Source organism: Diprion similis, chromosome 6 (genome assembly GCF_021155765.1).
Source record: "Diprion similis isolate iyDipSimi1 chromosome 6, iyDipSimi1.1, whole genome shotgun sequence".
Lineage (NCBI taxonomy): Eukaryota > Metazoa > Arthropoda > Insecta > Hymenoptera > Diprionidae > Diprion > Diprion similis.
This window is the reverse complement of record NC_060110.1, coordinates 10,677,127-10,695,166: the sequence shown is the minus strand read 5'-3', so window position 1 is coordinate 10,695,166 and position 18,040 is coordinate 10,677,127. Positions and strand designations below refer to the sequence as shown.

The 18,040-nt window shown below is 38.7% G+C and overlaps 1 protein-coding gene and 1 non-coding gene across 7 annotated transcripts in view; both read right to left on the bottom strand.

Moving 5' to 3' along the window:
- The window catches only part of LOC124406722, a 94,407-nt gene that overhangs the window by 51,179 nt on the left and 25,188 nt on the right, over nucleotides 1-18,040 (bottom strand). For 4 of the 6 annotated variants that reach the window (XM_046882270.1, XM_046882272.1, XM_046882267.1 and 1 more), the window contains exons 2-3: nucleotides 12,203-12,312; nucleotides 3,393-3,584 (exon numbers count right to left, since the gene is read on the bottom strand). In XM_046882270.1, coding sequence (XP_046738226.1) covers nucleotides 3,393-3,584; nucleotides 12,203-12,300 — 290 coding nt within the window. In that variant the 5' untranslated portion in view covers nucleotides 12,301-12,312. Of the gene's footprint in view, nucleotides 1-3,392; nucleotides 3,585-12,202; nucleotides 12,313-13,656; nucleotides 13,807-14,694; nucleotides 14,734-18,040 lie in introns of those variants that run through there. The other 2 variants (XM_046882268.1, XM_046882274.1) reach the window with 2 other exon arrangements.
- Nucleotides 5,160-5,231, bottom strand: Trnac-gca. Its single transcript has one exon. It is a non-coding gene; the product is annotated as a tRNA-Cys (tRNA).

Below are 18,040 nucleotides of genomic sequence, written 5' to 3'. Positions count from 1 at the left end.
AGAAGAAGATCTCTCTTCATCGATTCGGGACTCGCGTACATACATACATAGGTATACGTATACGTATATGTATACATGGTCAGCGACCTTACTCTGCCACCTTTCTTTTCTGCTGTTCATATCGCGACCTTGAACGAGCGACGTTTCGTAGCAAAATGAAGAAGAGAACCTTCGGCACATATTCATCTTGTACACAAACCGAAGCTCAGAGGAATGACAGTTATTCAAGAATAAAACCATCTGAAGACGATTTCTACCGTTTGCAAATCTATTGAGCAAAATGACAACGAATGATCATCCATCATTCGCGAGTATAAAACAGAAAAATAAACGTTCCAGGTATTGAACACTGAGGCGCTGTCCGCTTGCCGGTATTTTCCAAAATTGTCACGGATAGATTATGACTATTCATCATTTGGTGAACAGGTTGCAAAAAATCCAATAAAACTAACCATCCGTTCGTTCACCTCGTACGTTTTCCTCACGCTTTGCCATCTGCAGTGATGCAACAGAAAATATGTATTATGTATGATGCATCGCCGGATTTGTCGAGCGTCATTGATCAGATAATGTTCATCGTCGACTCTACGTGCTCGCCTCTTACGCAAAGAACATTAGGCGTATGAGATTGTAACAAAATAAAACAATGCAGATTTAAAAACGACCACCGGCAGCAAGAAGATCATCCATCATTCAACCATCAGTATTACTGGGTCAGTTGGGAATTCGGATTGCTTTTCTGATGATCAAGTGACTGACGACTTTCTAACGACTTCTATCCGCGTTTACAGCGTACAGGGTGGACCAGAAGATAACTGTTTGGATAACAATCGACGCGTGGTATTTGTTGCTGTTACATATAGCAACAAACAAAAACTCGGAAAAACAGCTGCAGTTATTACTGGAAATTGTTAACTCCAAGAATTGAATTGCAGTTTCGGTATTGGAAAAGTGAATTGAAGACAACGAGAGCCTGTTTTTAAAGAGAGACTTACAACCTCATTATCGACTTTGTTAAGGAGTGAAATTTAAAACGACGAACGACATAAGATAAATTTCAGTGATATCATTCAATTTACTCGAAAGCTCAATGTCTCATACACGATGCTGTAACCGAGGCTAATACGCAGAATGCATGTTCACCGCAGGATTCCCTTTCGGATAGTAAGTCATTTTGCGGGCTCACCAAGTAGGTATATACATACATACATACATTCATACATTCATACATACATACATGCATACATACATACATAATGGCAAGTTGAACACGTTAGGTACAGTTATCACCTCCGGAGCTTCAGACAAATCACATTGACTGATGGCTGTAATTTACGTTACGCAATCTCTATGATATTATTCATTACTTAGTTGTCTTTCAATTTGCAAACTTATACGTCATACGCGTCGCTGAGAACTTTTACAGCATACTGATAAGGAATTAGTGGAAATGAGGCCAGTACGTCGACACCGGGGCTAACTATTTAGTTAGTCACGTCCAACCGAGCAGAACTTTGTTTTAGGTTTCGTCTCTATGCCATACATGCTTATTCTTTTCTTTTTCTCTCTCTCTCTCTCTCTCTCTCTATCTCTCTCTCTCTCTGTTATCTCAGTTTTGCGGTATCATATTCCATTGTTTCGCACACGTGGCCGAAGACGATATAAAACGAAGATATTCTTGATATCTCAAGGTGTATGTTCAGAACGCAATGAATAATAATCTTCAAGAGTTTAATACAAAAAAAAGGGATACATAAATCAGTAATTCACTCCGAGACAGAAACAAAGTTCGATCCTGTACGTGATATTAATCCTAAAGAAGGGGTGCGGGAGATCTGAAGTTTCTCAAATATATCATGTGTTCAATGTCAGAGACTTTGCGAGTCATTGAAATACCGTGAAAAGTTTCGGACACAGCTTATTCGAAGGATTGTGAAGAAATTATCGTGTAAGTAATTATGTAAATTGCTTGCCTGCATTACACTTGCGTGAATTTATGTGACTGAATTCTTTATAACAAAAACACAGTGCGTATAATTATGTATGTATGACATACACTTGTCTAGGAGGCATTTACAATAAACGTTTCTCTACGAGATGAAATTGAGGCAGAAATGCTCGATGACATCAGACGAGGCGCCTAGCTTATCGTCAATGCGAGGTCCCGACCACGACCACGACCAAGACCAAGACCAAGACCAAGACCACACGATCAGTCAGATCATGAGGTCAATACTCCTCTAATCAAGTTCAGTGACGGGTATAAGCAAACGGTTACAAATAAAAGAAAAGAAAAATAATTGAAAACAATACTGGCAGTGAAATTTCCTTCGGTAACTTCTCATGGCGCTAACGATAGCAACTCATTGTCAACTAATTATCTAAGCGAGATTGCTGATCGATGCTTTCATTGACAGGAAAAAGTTCAGTAGTATTATCGTTTTACACATTCGTATATGCTACATGCATGTTCCTGTCAACTGAACTGAATAACATTTATAAATGTATTATATTTTCGCTCAATTATTTATGAAGTGAGAAATACACTGTAGTCTTGTTTCGTTTCTATTGTTAGTCGTGGCCAGTGTTTACTCATTATCTCTTTTATTCGCTCGAGAAAGACGTCAGTTACAATATTACAATCACCCTCGTCGTTGTTATATAGATAGAAAGAATTAATTTCAACAAATGTATATTAATATCGATCGACGGTCATAAATCTCTGTTATGTATACACATATACATCTGAATGATGATCTTGTCTGGCTCCCTGTCTCGTCGAACTCCATGAAAGGTTCAATTCATTCTCTCGGCAATTCATGCTGCAGAATATTTTATGAAACGATTCACAAAACAGAATTTTAGGTATCGTGTATTTCATCAGATAATTATTACTCTAGCTGCTTGCTGATTTCTCTTTTCATTTCCAATACTTGTAACGCAATGTTTTAATGATCCTATAAAATACCTATGTAATTACCGCAATGATTTCTTTGGATCTTGAAACAGTTAAATCTTTAATTTAATCGGTGAGCCGGTGTTGTAAGATTTGCCAGGTAATCGAAAACATGGCGCTAGTACGGCGTGCAGTGATTGTTGAATTATTGCTGCAGTCTCTCAATTACGCATCTGCTGCTGATGAATGAAACTTCGCGCCATTCGATTAATTAAAATAACTGCAGACACGAAGCTTATGCACAACGACTGAGTAGTAAAGACAGAGAAATTTGTAAGTGAAAGAGAACTAAAATAATCATTAACAATCGGTAATCTCCAGTAAAAATAAGTAAAAATAAGTAAAAAAAAATGGTCACAGCCGTCGAAAGATTAAAAATATCTCGAAATCAATTTAAGGGTACTGAAACGAATCAAATCATACAGAAGGAACTTACCTATCTTTGCTTCTTGAACGAGTAACGTTGTTGTTTTTGTTATTGTTATTATTGTTGTTATTGTTGTGGCCGATAACGTTTTTGTTCAGGGGTTTTCTGGAGGCAAAAAGTGGAAAGAGTGGCTCTTTTCGAGTGCCAGATGGTAATCCTGCTGCCGCAGTCCTCGGCGGAGGTCTCGTGCTCGGTTTTAATCTGTAAACAAGGGATAATATGTTGAAGAAAGATCATCCCTCACGAAAGCACCCTTGGGTGTAAATTCGTACCCCAAACTCAAAGACAAGTAAAAGTACGAATTGACAGCCAAGTTGAGGGTTTTTTCACCTGTCGAACGAACAATATGAGTGTAAATTTGGCAAATTATTTTACCCATAATTTGTAAATTAATGCGTTATTAAGGTCAGCTTTGGCGTTACCTCGGTATATTTCTGATTTATGTGAAGACTTGTGTCAACGTTACTAAAAGTTACCGTTTAGTTTAGAATTTTTAACATCGATACTTCATCACATCGGTATTAGAGTCGTTGACCTCGCTTGTAATCCGGCCCCTCTATTTGCGACGACGGAAAACCGAACGACGAGCATATCGAATTGATTCGGTGATACTGACATCCACGTTATCTTTTGTACAGTATGCATATTTCCGTACAATATTACGTGCCACAGTTTCAGTGGAAAGATACCTCAAATGTGGATGATTTTTGTACATGCTCTGTTGTTCACAGATATGAAGCTACAATTAGAAACGTTTTGTTTTACAATTGCGTACAAGTGTAAAGTACCAGGATAACATTCTGCCCAGTTGAATGTCTTGCACTTTGATCCTGGGACGCACCTAATTATTGTTTGTCACGTCTTTACATTATACACCATGCTGAGAGGTTCAATAAAGACGTATAATATTTCCATTATTATTGCTGTTAATACGTACACACACGCTATAACTGTCCCCCGACTGATTGTAGAGAGCATGAGGTAATCCATTCTACTAACACGATGAAGGAAATTGCACTGTAATTCAATTTTCATTTGCAACTGATAGGCTTGTGAATTTATAGTGAGAGTTGACTTCGTCCAGGAATTCGTTTTGAACAATTCAATAACAACGTTATAAAAATTTTGGTCACAGGAATTCAACAAACGTAAACATTTCGTCGATTTTTGGCTTTATTTTTAATCGCTTTCTCTGGAAAAATTACTTTCATACAACGTATAGAAGAAAAATAGATTCCAAGGTTTTTGAAGTTCGGTTACTATTTTGGTAATAATGAGCAACGGTTAGCTTTACGATTATTTTTCTATTTGTTTTTACGATTGTTGCGAATCGAATTTCTTTTCATCGAATCAATTTCTAGGCTGGTCGATTCCCACTTATTCTAGTACAATTAAGAATTATTTCCCATCATTTGATTAAAAAAGTATTTCCAAAATATGTACGTAACTTTGTCTAATCCATTGATCCTGAAAACTACGTGAAAATGCAAAATAATCTCACTACGCGTTGTAAGAATCACTGAAATACCAGCTATGACAAAAAAACTAAACAAGCTAAAGAGAAAAAACATTGAAAAGGTTTAATATATTTATAAAAACTGATATGTCGTGATACAAAGCTAAGTTCTCGCGTGATCAGAATAGAATTACAAAATCAGAATAGATTTTTCTAAAAATCGACAGCTTTTTTTTAAATTCTGTAATAATTGTCAAGTCATTTAATAAGCAACGACAAAAAAAATGTGCAAGAACTCGACGAGAAAAAAATATGGGAAGAGGGGACACCCGGGTTTGAACCGGGGACCTCTCGATCTGCAGTCGAATGCTCTACCACTGAGCTATATCCCCAAGTAGTAGTGGATGCGTATATTATGGCTCAAGTACCATTCACGCGATAAAATTAAGAATAAAAAAAATGGTATAAACGTCATAAATAGTTGTATTTGAGGATAAATAATGGCAATAGATATTCTAGATATTTTTTTTGGATAATTTCATATTCTTTATTATAACGTACGTGGAAGTTTAATATGAGCTACTCGTGAGTGCTGCGCTCTGGTGGCAACGGTTGGTACTGACGCTGTTTAACTCTAAGGTTTAACTTCGCTGCTTGGAAAATTGTTTGGTAGTCGGTAAGGTAAATGTTTAGCACAACCACCGTCGGTACAGCAGACTTCTATGTTAACGTGTACAAGTTCCGTCGGTTACAGAGGCACTTGGTTCGTTCAAATTCGTTCAGAATGCATTCACGTGGATAAAGACAACTCGTTCTTGAAAAGGTACACTAATGTCATTAGGAAATAAAGGTGACTGTAGTTAATCCGGTTAATTTAACTACATTATCACATCATCTAAAGTTACAGCTCACTTCGGAGAAAAAAAATAATTTTTCGTTAATCGGTAATAAAACGAATTATGATGCTGTTATCACATTTTCCAACCAAATCAGTTCATTATGTAGATATAGCCTACAACGATTTTATACTGGATTTTGCTGTTCTATCCTAAACCAAGTACTGAAGAAACAACTTTCACAGGTCGTTTGTAGATTGTTGATTTACGGTGAAGTAAGCTACGATTTATAAAAATTGCTAGATCTTGCTATTATCATCAAAATAATAATAGTAGCTGAATAATAAAAAAGACATTAATTGTAATGGTAATACAATTTTGAGATCTCTCCTAAGATTTTTTAGTACTGATTGATTAATTATCCAAAAAATTGTCTACAGCGGTAAGAAACTACAATTTTAACAATCAAATTTAGATTCAAATTCAGCAGTGCACTTTAAACCGTTGTGTCATAATTTTTTGTTTCGAGGCTTATTGACGAGATTGTTAAGTTAAACTAAAAGTGCTGCAGAGCTTAGAATTTTTACGCATCGATTTTTTCCAGTCATCCTGATAAAGAAGTTTCGTAAAAGTTAGATGTAATATACAACGAACGTGGAATCTCCGAGTAGTGAGAAAAGGAGAAAACTGCTCGTAAATAAATGGTAACGTGAAACGGACCGATCGTGAGTTGAGTTCAACCGACGGTGTAAGAAACGTATAATAAAAAGAACTCAAAACGACGCCTCGGAATAGCGAGAGAGGATAATTGTACGTTCTTGCCTTTTTATTTCCACCGCTATTCCAGGCAACGTTTCCTGCTTCAAACAAGATCCAACGATCGCTCAACAGTTTTAAAAGTGAGCCGTCAATCTCGGGGAGAAATTATCCCCTCAGTTCACAAAAAACCTTCAATTACCATTTCACCCACCGTAGCAATGTATTACCAGACCTTACGAGCCGTTACAAAATAATAGGCTACCATATATAAAGAATCAAAGATTTTTCATTTGCCACGCGTTGTTGTTTCCTCGGCTACTGTGCCAGGAATACCAATTTCCGCTTTTTTTTCTACTTCGACTCACAAGAATTTTGCAAAGAAGTCAATTTGTTTCCGTGATTTGTGCGATTTTTTTGTTTTTCTCACCTTGACTCACGGTCAGGAGAACCGTGAGTTTGCTACTGTTCAGCCTTGTTATCTAACGAGTTTCCAACGACGCCATAAGCGTATCGTAATCGCTCGTTCAGTGCAACATCTGCAGCAGCAGCAGCAGCAGCAGCAGCAGTAGCATTCGGAGTACTCATGTATTGCAATCAGCAACGTCAGCTCAGACAAAGCAGCTCAACTGCAAGAGGCTCGATGGCTTATTGGAGCTTTCGCAAAGAAAAAAGCAAAACTTGGGTATCGGATTACAGCGCGAAAGAAAGCTATAAATAATTACAACCCGATGCACACATTCATAAGCGGAGATATTTCTAACGGTGCGAATCAACAAAACGTCCGCAGGCCACAACAATCACTCGTATTGACACCTCGGCCTTCTTGTGGTGCGTGTGGCTGGTCTCGACAGCCTGCACACTGCACGTTGTTACGCGTTATCTAATACCTGCTTTTACCACCTATACCTTTAACTATACCTGTCCCAGCTTCTGGTCCTAGGCGTACACCTGGCCGCAGTGATTCTGGAGCGGCTAATTTTTTCGTCCAGTCTATTACGTTGGCAATGCAGAATCCGTCCACAGCGCCACCGCAGGCCAGCCGCGAAACAGACTAAATTTTTGTAAGCGTGACGTAACACATGTCCGTTGAATTTTGTATTTTTGGGTTAGATCGGGAAATCGCGTTACGTTATGTTTGTAAAGATTGAGTCCATTTCGCTGCAGGTCAGCGGTGGAACTGCGGACTGATTTTGCACTGCCAACGTGAAAAGCTTGGTAAAAAAATTAGCCGCCTCAGAATCAGTGCGGTCGAATGTACATGCACAGGTATGTGGGCAGGTATATTTTATGCCATATGCGAATACGCTGCTTGACACTGCAGAGCCTGCAGCATGACCGCCGGCTAGCCAATTGAGCATTGCACGTTTTACGTATACAGGATTCGCACAGAAGCATACGACTCGACAAGACACTGTAGAATATTAAGTGCTTTTGGTCAGGGTGAAATAATTTCATCGTGAAAAATTGCAAAATATGTCAAGTAGGTACTGCGATTTTTGTGTCTAGTGCACTTTAGCATCGCGTAATTGAGAAAGATTCCGATCAGTTTAACATTTTGTGCTCATATAGGTACTGGGTGGGTAAGAAAAAAAAATCGAACCAATTCAAAACGTGAGCAAGATCCGAACGTGTAGACCAATTTTCAAAAACTTCATTTCCATCCTGAATTTTGATTCGAAGTTTGATTCTGACACCATAGATACTCTCCTAGATTCTACTCAGATGACATGAAGTTAGTGAAGTTAAGTTAAGGATGTTTGAATATTAATTTTTTTCAAAACCCGTTTCTCAAATTTTCAAACGCGAAACAAAAGATCTAGAAATTCTTCTAATTTGAAGGCAAAAAATTCTCCGAAAATCGCTCAACGGATTTGGATTTCAGTTCAGGTTTCAAATTGGTCCGGTATTTCTTGGCCCTCCCGGTATACGTGATAGGAAATGAGGGCAATTTTTCAGACATCTATCTTTCACGAAATTCCTTTGTGTATCCTTCGAATAAAAGAACCATGTACCTAGTATACCTTTACGTTCCCGCCTAAGGCGAGATTTGCCCACTTGTATATATATATGTATTACCTCGGACAATGAACCATTCTGCAGCTGACACCGAACACTGTTTTACGAAACTTATATCTAGATATACTTGCGTGAAGGCGCAGCACGCACATAGTATATATGAACAGAAATCAAGCAATCTCGATTAGCCCGTTATAATCGGTACAACATAGTAGTTGGCTTCGAGCAACAAAGGTCTGACGCAAATTCGTGGTTACTGGTGCACAAGATACTTATCTAAATAGTCTACAAACATATCACGTGTATTCCCGTATACCTATAATACGCACGTGCGTGAAACAGGACGGAGAACAACATGAATTGGTAGACCCACTTTCGTTGAAGGCGAGTCTTATTATTAGAAAGCTCATTATAACATCTGAGATCGGGAAAAAAGAAAGAGAAAAAAGAAAAAAAATCATTCTCCGTAGCGTCGATTGTTCACGTGTTCAAAAGAATCGCTTTGTAGGTATCAACTATAATAATAATACGATATGTCCTCGCTAGTTTGCTTGTCTACTGCCTACAACGTATCAAACTTTTGTGCAACAACCCATTATGTAAGAATCATGCCGTCCTGTTTCTATAAATTTTATAGCTGATTGTGAGAATGAGATTGTGTCTTGTACGCGAAGCATTTTGTACACTTTGGATATTATGAATTTTGGGCGATTTGCATTAGAATTTCATATTAGAAACATGTTTGAAAAAATGACATAGGATGGTTAAGAAGGATGAAAAATATGATCTAACGAACGTACAGTTTGTAAAAATTTCATTTCTTCAGGTTGTGAGTGAAAAAGGAATTTTTTAAAACTTCCTCGAGGGTATTTTCATTACGTTATAGTTTTAATATTCAAGTGTACTTTAGCATATTTAATATTTCCTCATCACCATAAATCAAATGATGCTTAAATTAGGCTCTGACGCAAAAGTCTCATCGAATTACTTATATACGTCCTATTTCCAATCTTCTTCCATTACAGATGAATCTTTGCATTTCAAATCAATTATTGGAGAGCGTTGATAGGCCAATAAATTAGTACGTGGCAATAAAATTTCGTTTCATGCTATAAATACTCAAAACAATGAATCAGAATTTCACTCCGACCTATGACTCCCAATGTCCAAGAACCGAGCACGATCCACTAGACCCGTACACCACAAGCCACTACAGCTACTTGACGACATATTTATTCACGCATATATGCATAATCGAGAGCAATATGAATTAACTGATTCGACCGAGGGTAGTAGCCTTGACATTGGTTTCAATCAAATTTAAAAGAGATTACCGGTAATCAACGAGCCGACTTCACGTTCCTTCCCTCCACACTTTCAACCGTGACTTCTTACCGACCCTCCTCTTATCGCAGTATCTCACGATCGAGGACGAACCCTATACTTAAATTCCTTCTACCAGCGCACAGCATGTCGTCTACCAAAGTTTTAATGCACGGGGATCGGTAGGAGTCAACTTTAACAAGTGGAGATAAAATACGAATGAAGTCTGCACGGCGTAATTCGACTTGAAGAAGCAGATCAGATTATTTTCCCTGCGCAAAAATGAAATCTGATTGGCTCCGGATTAAGATAAAATTTGAGAGTAACTTGTGATTAATTCACCTAATCAAAACGCGTAATGAAAGACTAATGAAATCTGTAGTTACAATTGTAAGATAAATATCGTACTAGTTATGATTATACCAAGCTCTTATAAATAATTTATAATTCTTTAGTTTATTAAACTCGTTTTGTAAACCGTAACGATCGATGACCTACTCCTGTTTCATTCTTAATCTCTTATCTAGATCGTATTCTTTTCTTGCATGGTTTTGTACTTATCAATCGGCACAGCATCACGCATTACAAGACTGAGTCAATCACCCATAACTTCCCAATAATTTTATACACGAAAAAATTCATGGCGTTTCACAAAGTACTTAGTCCAAATTCGTCTCCAACGGATTGTATTCCAAATGATTGAAATAAAGGGAACGGAGTGTTGAAAAGATTTCTTGACCACGGGTAGCATTGAACAAAATTCAACTGTGATTACGAGATAGATTTTGGTCATGACTGATACCAAATACTTCGTCATTAGTGGTTAACTGACCTACGATTGATTCGGATACCTGTAAGAATGCGAAGAAAGAGCCAAACCTCAGAGACCACGCGCGATGAAACGTGAAACTGAGGCAGAGACGTTATGGTATCTTCGATTTGAAATTTATCACCTCTTACTTACCACTTAATACTCACCATTTGTCACTTGGTCTCTACCGCACGGTCGACCTACTGACGTGCCTCTCAGTCTCTGGCCTCTTTTTCGCTTCAGGCTACGAGGCTGTATACCTCGAGTACCTTTACACAATTTGGCTTTGTCGGCTCGAAAGCGCATTCGGCGAGTGAGCGAATGTTTCGCGTATATACATATATATGCATGCATGTACATACGTGCGCACAAATTCGCGCACACTCTCCTCTCTTACATACTTCATAACGTATATTCGTTCCCGCCTACGGCGCACGCACTCCACCGTCGCGTTTGTGACGTTACACCACTTTGCCATTTGTTTATTGGTGTTGAATTTTTCCCCCTTTTTCGTAGGTTTTTGTCATTTTTCGTATTGCTTTTATCCGGTGAAACCGACATCGCCACACTCGAGTAGACGTGGACAAAAGGTATAAGGAAAGGTAAGGAAAGAGGTAGAAAAGATACAAAAGTTATATATATATATATATAGTCTCCTCACTCTAACTCGGTGCAGTGATTTCATCTCGTAATCTACCGTATCTGTTATGCCATTAAGTCGCTACTTCAATCAATATCCCGGATCACTGTTGGATGAATAATTACGGATTTCCTGCCAAATTCTGGACAACGCATGATCACCGAACGGTTCAATGTTCCGAACTGATTGTTACAAGTTGATGTGTCATTCTTATTTTCTCTCTGTACAATATTAAACGATTCTTATGACGGTGATGAATACTGCAATCATTTATAAAATGAGGGTCTTAATGGAAAGAAATATACATGTATATTGTACAATGTACGTACAATCGACTAAAGCATGTTGCATCTTTTTTCCATCGATAAAAAAAAATATCCTCTACAAAAACAGGACCGATCCGTAAGTGTGTTTTCTCACAAACATTGTAAGATTCGAATCCACAGGTCCGTATTTACAACACAATTTCACGTCAACGCGACGCGTGGGAATCCAGCATCCAGCCTTTCGATGTATCTATTTGACCAATTATAGAAGCGGATTAAATTCCCACGCGTGGAAGTCTAGATAAAATTGAATTCTGAATACCGACCGATATGTCTCTACTCAACAACTCTTTAGTCGATAACAGTACCTATACCTATTGCAGAGGACCATTCTACCTCAAATCATCGTTTGTTATCAGCTCCGATACGATATTCGAGGTCATAAGAACGCAGAAGACAAAAGGATTTCGTTTATAAGTCGTCATTTCTTTGATTCTGCACAACTATCGTTATTAATCCAGTTGATGATCAGTAAACTGATCTGAGTTAAGGAAAGTCCAGATCTTCGTTAGAATCGCAGTTTTTCATCGGTATTCCACAAAAATCATTTCGCAATCGTCAAAGTTGATTCAGATGTTGATTTTCTTGCAGCATTTTTTTTTACCGCAGTCGCGATATTGAATTAGCTTGTTTAAAAGCATGTAAAACTTACGGAGGTCGAGAATTGGCTGACGGTGTGGTTCCCCTCGTTGCAGAGGACGATTTGACCCCCCGTCTAGGAAGCCCCTGAGCCCCTGGGCCCCCCGACATATCGTTTCGTGGCTGAAACAAAAATATTGACAGGTTAAAAAGAGCTTGTGCAAAGCGAGGATGGAGAACAGGGTTACATAATTATAGCTGCGAGGTGAAGGAACCAAACGGCGGATTAATTTATGAGGTGCCAGTTTTATGGTTTGCAATATACTGCGCAATAGCTCGCGCAGCACAATTGCTAGCGTAGTACATACATACCTATCCCGAGTGATGTATGACTATCAATATCGCAGCCGCAAACCTGTTGTTACATACAATGTTTTACTCCTTAACGTCGGGCTGCAGGCTTATTTGATTTAAACAGTATCGCATCACGCGCGTGCGTTCCTCTCGCCTTTCGATAATTATCATTTGTACCCTCAACTCAGAGCCAGACAAAGAAATATTGGAATAAACGCTTTTCATGCAAGTGAGATAGCAATTTTGAACGTCTAAACTGCAAAGACAAGTGATATGAGGTACTTGTATGACACGAGTGAACAAAACTGAAACATTAACGTGACATCCTGAATTCAACGTTACGATGCGAGAATAATGAAAATCCAATTTACAATTCGACTACAACTGTTGATAAAAATTTTAACCGATAGTATAATGAACAAATAAAAGATTTCGCATCATAGGTATTGCGAGATTCGAATACAACGGGCGAAAGTACAAGATACCTTACGTACGGTTGCAGAGATAAAGCAATAGTTTATTATCGACAGGATAATAATTGCATTGCATACATGCCGCAGTCTGCTGCTGCAGCGGTAACACGAAGCTCAGCTTCACAATCAGACTGATTACTAATGCAATTGCACCAATTAGAACGGTGGAAGTTTGCTCGCTGCCTCAACCGTCCGCGTATAATAACCTTTGACTTGCTGTTGCAGCATGCCATTATCTGTATCTCATTAGGTCATATAATTTCCTTCGTTAAATATGTATTGCAACGTACGACGATGCGGTTCTACCGTTTATGATGTGTAGGTACAGCTATGCCGGCTACCTACAAAGTTCATTTCCATTTTCAAATAAGGAATTTCACAAATTTTGTTAATTACGAGGCGTGAATATTTGGACAAAAGGTTATCCTCAACAAGCAACAGGTTATTACATTAAAGTTGGTGATTGTATTCCGGGTATAATAATACAATCATACATTTCACGGTTGGAGATAATATATGTATTACACACGGAACGCATAATAATATTCAAGCTTGAGCAGCTGTACAAAAAGCCGGATCAAGTAATCGTTTGATAACTTGACCCTCATATAACGATCCAATTAACGGAAGCGTTTATAAAGCGAAATGCAATAAAACTCATGATAAGTGTACGTGACAAATTAATAGGATAAATCATTACCGATTTTTTTCTTGAAAGTGCCTCCCACATCTGTTGCAGCATTATAATATCTGCGTTGGCCGAATCAGGGCACGATGGCCGATCGCTATACTCGCATGCCCGATCAGTTTTACTCGTTACAGTAAAAACCGATGGAAACGTTCTAAACAGCTGCAAGATTTATATTTACATTGTTAATCGAACCCTCACATTTTTCTGACCGGTACATTCAAAAGTAACCCAACGTCGTTACGTCACTTGCAATTAGTGTACGTTATTAAGTGTGCCCGCCGGTCTCTTTATACTGATCGGAAAGTGCCTGAAGTACTGTTAACCACCTCAAACACACTCATTCGTATAGCTGTTCGAATTTAAATTTTACAATTAATTCGAATCTCACCCATCTGAAGGTTACACGGTTAAACGATATTACCAAAACAAAGATTATCTTGGTTCGAAGGCCAACTTTGAATAACTGTAACAATTTATCTGATAACGAGGTGACCGCGTTCTAGTCCAATGTGTCATCATTAGGGCCTCGATAAATATGTGTTCAAAATTACAAAATATGTACACGTATAATATAGACTTGCAAAAAGAAATGTGGAGTAAAAAATAACGACTATTGTCGAGTAGAACACTCTGTTATTTTTACATAAATTATATCGAAATAAAGTGTGTTCTACTCGACAATAGTTGTTAAATTTACTCCACATGTTTTTTTTTTTTTTGTAAGTCTACTTTCAGGTATAAACATTACGAATTTGAAAAACAGAATAGTGAATATGGTTCGGTAGCGTTTCAAATTCTACTTTCCCGCGTGATCCTGATATTTTCAATACATAATAATAATCAGTGTTCCTATACAAGATAAAAATTATATCCACGCGAAAGTGAGATTGAAGGAACGATTACTGCATACTGCATTCAATATATGGATGTATAGACAAAACAACCGATGGAAAAATCAAGAATAGCGAACGAGAATATCACGTGTTGAATTGGCGTTAGAAGACACCGCAATACACGGAACAATATTAGTCCTACACTCACACCTACACTTTTTATTTCGCCTCTGGCTTCGGAGAGGAACAAATTTATTTCCACACGACCGAGCAGCCTGAACACCGAACTAACGGAATCGCAACCGAAGACTCAACCAGAGATAAGAGGAAAACTCGGATAAAGTTTGTTATCTATTAGCGATAACTGTGTCGGAGGAGCTGATACGAAGCTTGTTACACCGTTTTTTCACGAAGTAAATAATGCAGGGTCTGACACGTTTGTTCCCTTTTTTACTCCGCGTAATCCATTACAGGTGTACGTTGCTTCGGAAGCTATAAGAGTGTCTTCATAACGACTCTTTCGAATGATTCCAATTTGCCAAAAGTTTGGTGAAACTTGCGTTCACCAAATATTCAGCGGAAATATCTCACCTACTTATAACAAATCTGCATACAGGTAATTCCCTAAAGTGTGATATGTGCCGATAATTTTACATATAAAAAGATAAGGTGAATACGAATGTCGGTAATTTTTAAATTTTGTACACTTGCTTGCTCGAAGATTTGGTGATCTGATTTGAAAACGGAATCTAACACATCGAAAAATACCGAAAACTCTGCGTGTATGAAACTTTTTTCCTCGCATGGATCACGTTCAGATACTGCAGGGAATGCAAGTCTAGAAGTATACGTGCTCATTGTCAGTATAGATTGTGGGTAAGAAAACCCGGCACGATCCGCCTGTATACGAGTATAATCAATGTAAGTTCATTCCGAACCGTGGGCCAAGCAAATGCACTCTCTGTTAATGCCCACATACAGAGAAAAAAAAATGTCCGAGGTGAATGCAAAGGAAAATATCCATCCATGGAAGTTGGCTCGGAAGGTAGGTTACGCATATACCTACATATACCTGCATTACAGGAAGAGTACCTATATAGGTATACGCATGGTAGTGCGTTGTGCGTACATACAAGTCTTTATTTAGCAAGAGTGCAGGACCTGCAACGATCCTCCCAAAGTGCAGTAATGCGCTATACGTATACGTATACGTATACACACGCACACGCACACGCGCAGGGATGGCAGAGATGGTGCAGAGGCATAAGCATTATACGCGTATGTACAACAGGTACACATATGCGAACGAAATCTTTCGTAGTGAGTTCGATGAACTCGGGCTATTACCTGTACATTATAGAGGCGCATGCACACAACGAGAAGAGACGATGACGTGGAGCGGGAGAGGGATTCGTACGTGCATTATACGAGGGGATCCACCTTCTTATATCGGTAAGCCTTCGCTACCTGAACCCTCGATCTTTCTCTCACGCGCATCGAGTCCTCGGGGCGTACAGACACGCGGAATTGCGTACTCGTGTTAAATGCCCACGCACACAGGAGCAGCCGCGCCTTCGAGATCTGATATTACGACAGAGGCGATGCTGCTGCTGCACTTTCGCGAGCTACTACCGATCACATATCGGGGAATGGTCGGCAAAATTGAAAATCAGCCGAGGCGAGTCAAGTCGTAGGTCAGCGGGAGTTCCGCACTCGAGGATCCCTTCTTTTCTCTATCTCTCTCTCTCTCTCTCTCTCTCTCTCTCTTTCTCTCCATCTCACGGGTTGTTCATCACCGTTGTTACAGTGTTATGTGTTACGGCCATTACGGCTGGACGCCTGCAGGTGTGACGGGTGAATTCCAATCCATTCAAAATCTGCACATGGCTGTTATAACGGGAAATACTTGACCAACTATTCTGTTAGGAAGGCCGTTTCACTTCTGAAATGTTGTCTGTCCGCTACGATCTCAATATTAACTATGATTACAATATCCCTGATGTAATTAAGCGCATTACTACACGTCGTTGTGAATTTTTCATCTCGAATGGTCAATGAATATTGACGGAAGCACCCGTACTATCATTCCCAAAATAACTACTTTTGTGGATCGACGGACCGAAGTGATAAAAATTCCATCATCCAGCATCTTCAGGACGTTTTAGGATATTTAAATCTGATTCGTCTTATTTTTAAATATATATATATATATATATATATAAGATACCGTTAATTCATGGGTAAACTGTGGAGCAATGACGAGTATATACTTGTATCTCTCTATGCGGTACGACAACATGATGATATATTGTATTAGAATTGGATTATGAATCTCTGCGCAACCGATGCTGCAGCTTCCACTGTAATGCGAAGAAGATGTCGACTTATTTCATTTAACTATCTTTATCTAAGCCGTCATCGGACCTTTTTTTTATACGTCTAAAACGCATATTACGACCTACTTACGGCATGATTGATGGATCGCTTTACTGCCGTATAACGTAGTTCAGTCGAATACCCAGAATGGTTATTAATACGATCTGTGTAACTGCGGAGTAAAAATTGAACAAGCTACGGAATTGCCCGCGATAACAAGTGTACGACTGATATACGTAATTGCAGCCCCGCAACGTAATGAGGTTGAATGCTTGTGAATAATTCAAGACAATTTCAGGATTTTACATTTAAAAAAAGATGAATAAATCATAAACACACGTAGCTTCGTTTTTGGCCATTTCTTGACGTTCACTTGATTTATGTACGTAACAGAAAGTACCCTCAAGACGGTTTTTAAACGAATCTTAAAATAATATCCAAATATGTTCCCGCGCTCGAGCGACCCGTTGAATTATTCAATCTTCTTCTTTCTAATTCAAATACATTGATAACTTGACATTGAATATTAAATCCTTCGACAAAAAACCGAACTTTTCGGATATGGACGAAAAGCGAACTTTCCTCGCTACTCCAAGTTTCCTAGTTACCTCAAAAGTTGTGCAAAAACAAACTGCGACGATCGCACACTACTTTCGCGATGGAAGAAAATTATATTCCAAAAAGGCAAAAATCTGTGGGCGTAACTGGACTCGATGCTAGTCACGTCCAACATAAGAACCAAAAATAGTGTGACACAAGCGTCACCCAAGTTGAGACTTGAACACAGACACAAACTTACTTACACACACTTTGTAACAGCTGAATCGTACACACATACACGAATTTTATCCTTAACGAACTTTCCGAGGAAGAAAGGCGGTGTAAAGCCAAGAATTTCTGGCATTTTAAAGTCGTTCCAATTCCCATTGTTCCAAAGATCGCATTCCACCGCGTGCGAAAAACTGATCATGGCAAGGTGTGTGCAGATGCAGACTTGCGATGGCCGCGGTTCAATTGTGCCCTCGAGGTTTCTGCGGTGTAATCTGCGAATCCTGGCAACGATATATTTGTGCAATACAGCTGAGCAAAATAGCAAAGTATAATATTCCGTCAATTTCTTTGCCAAAAGTAGAAGAAATTCGATAAATTTGTTTTCTTTTTTTCTTTTTTCTATTCCTTTCTTT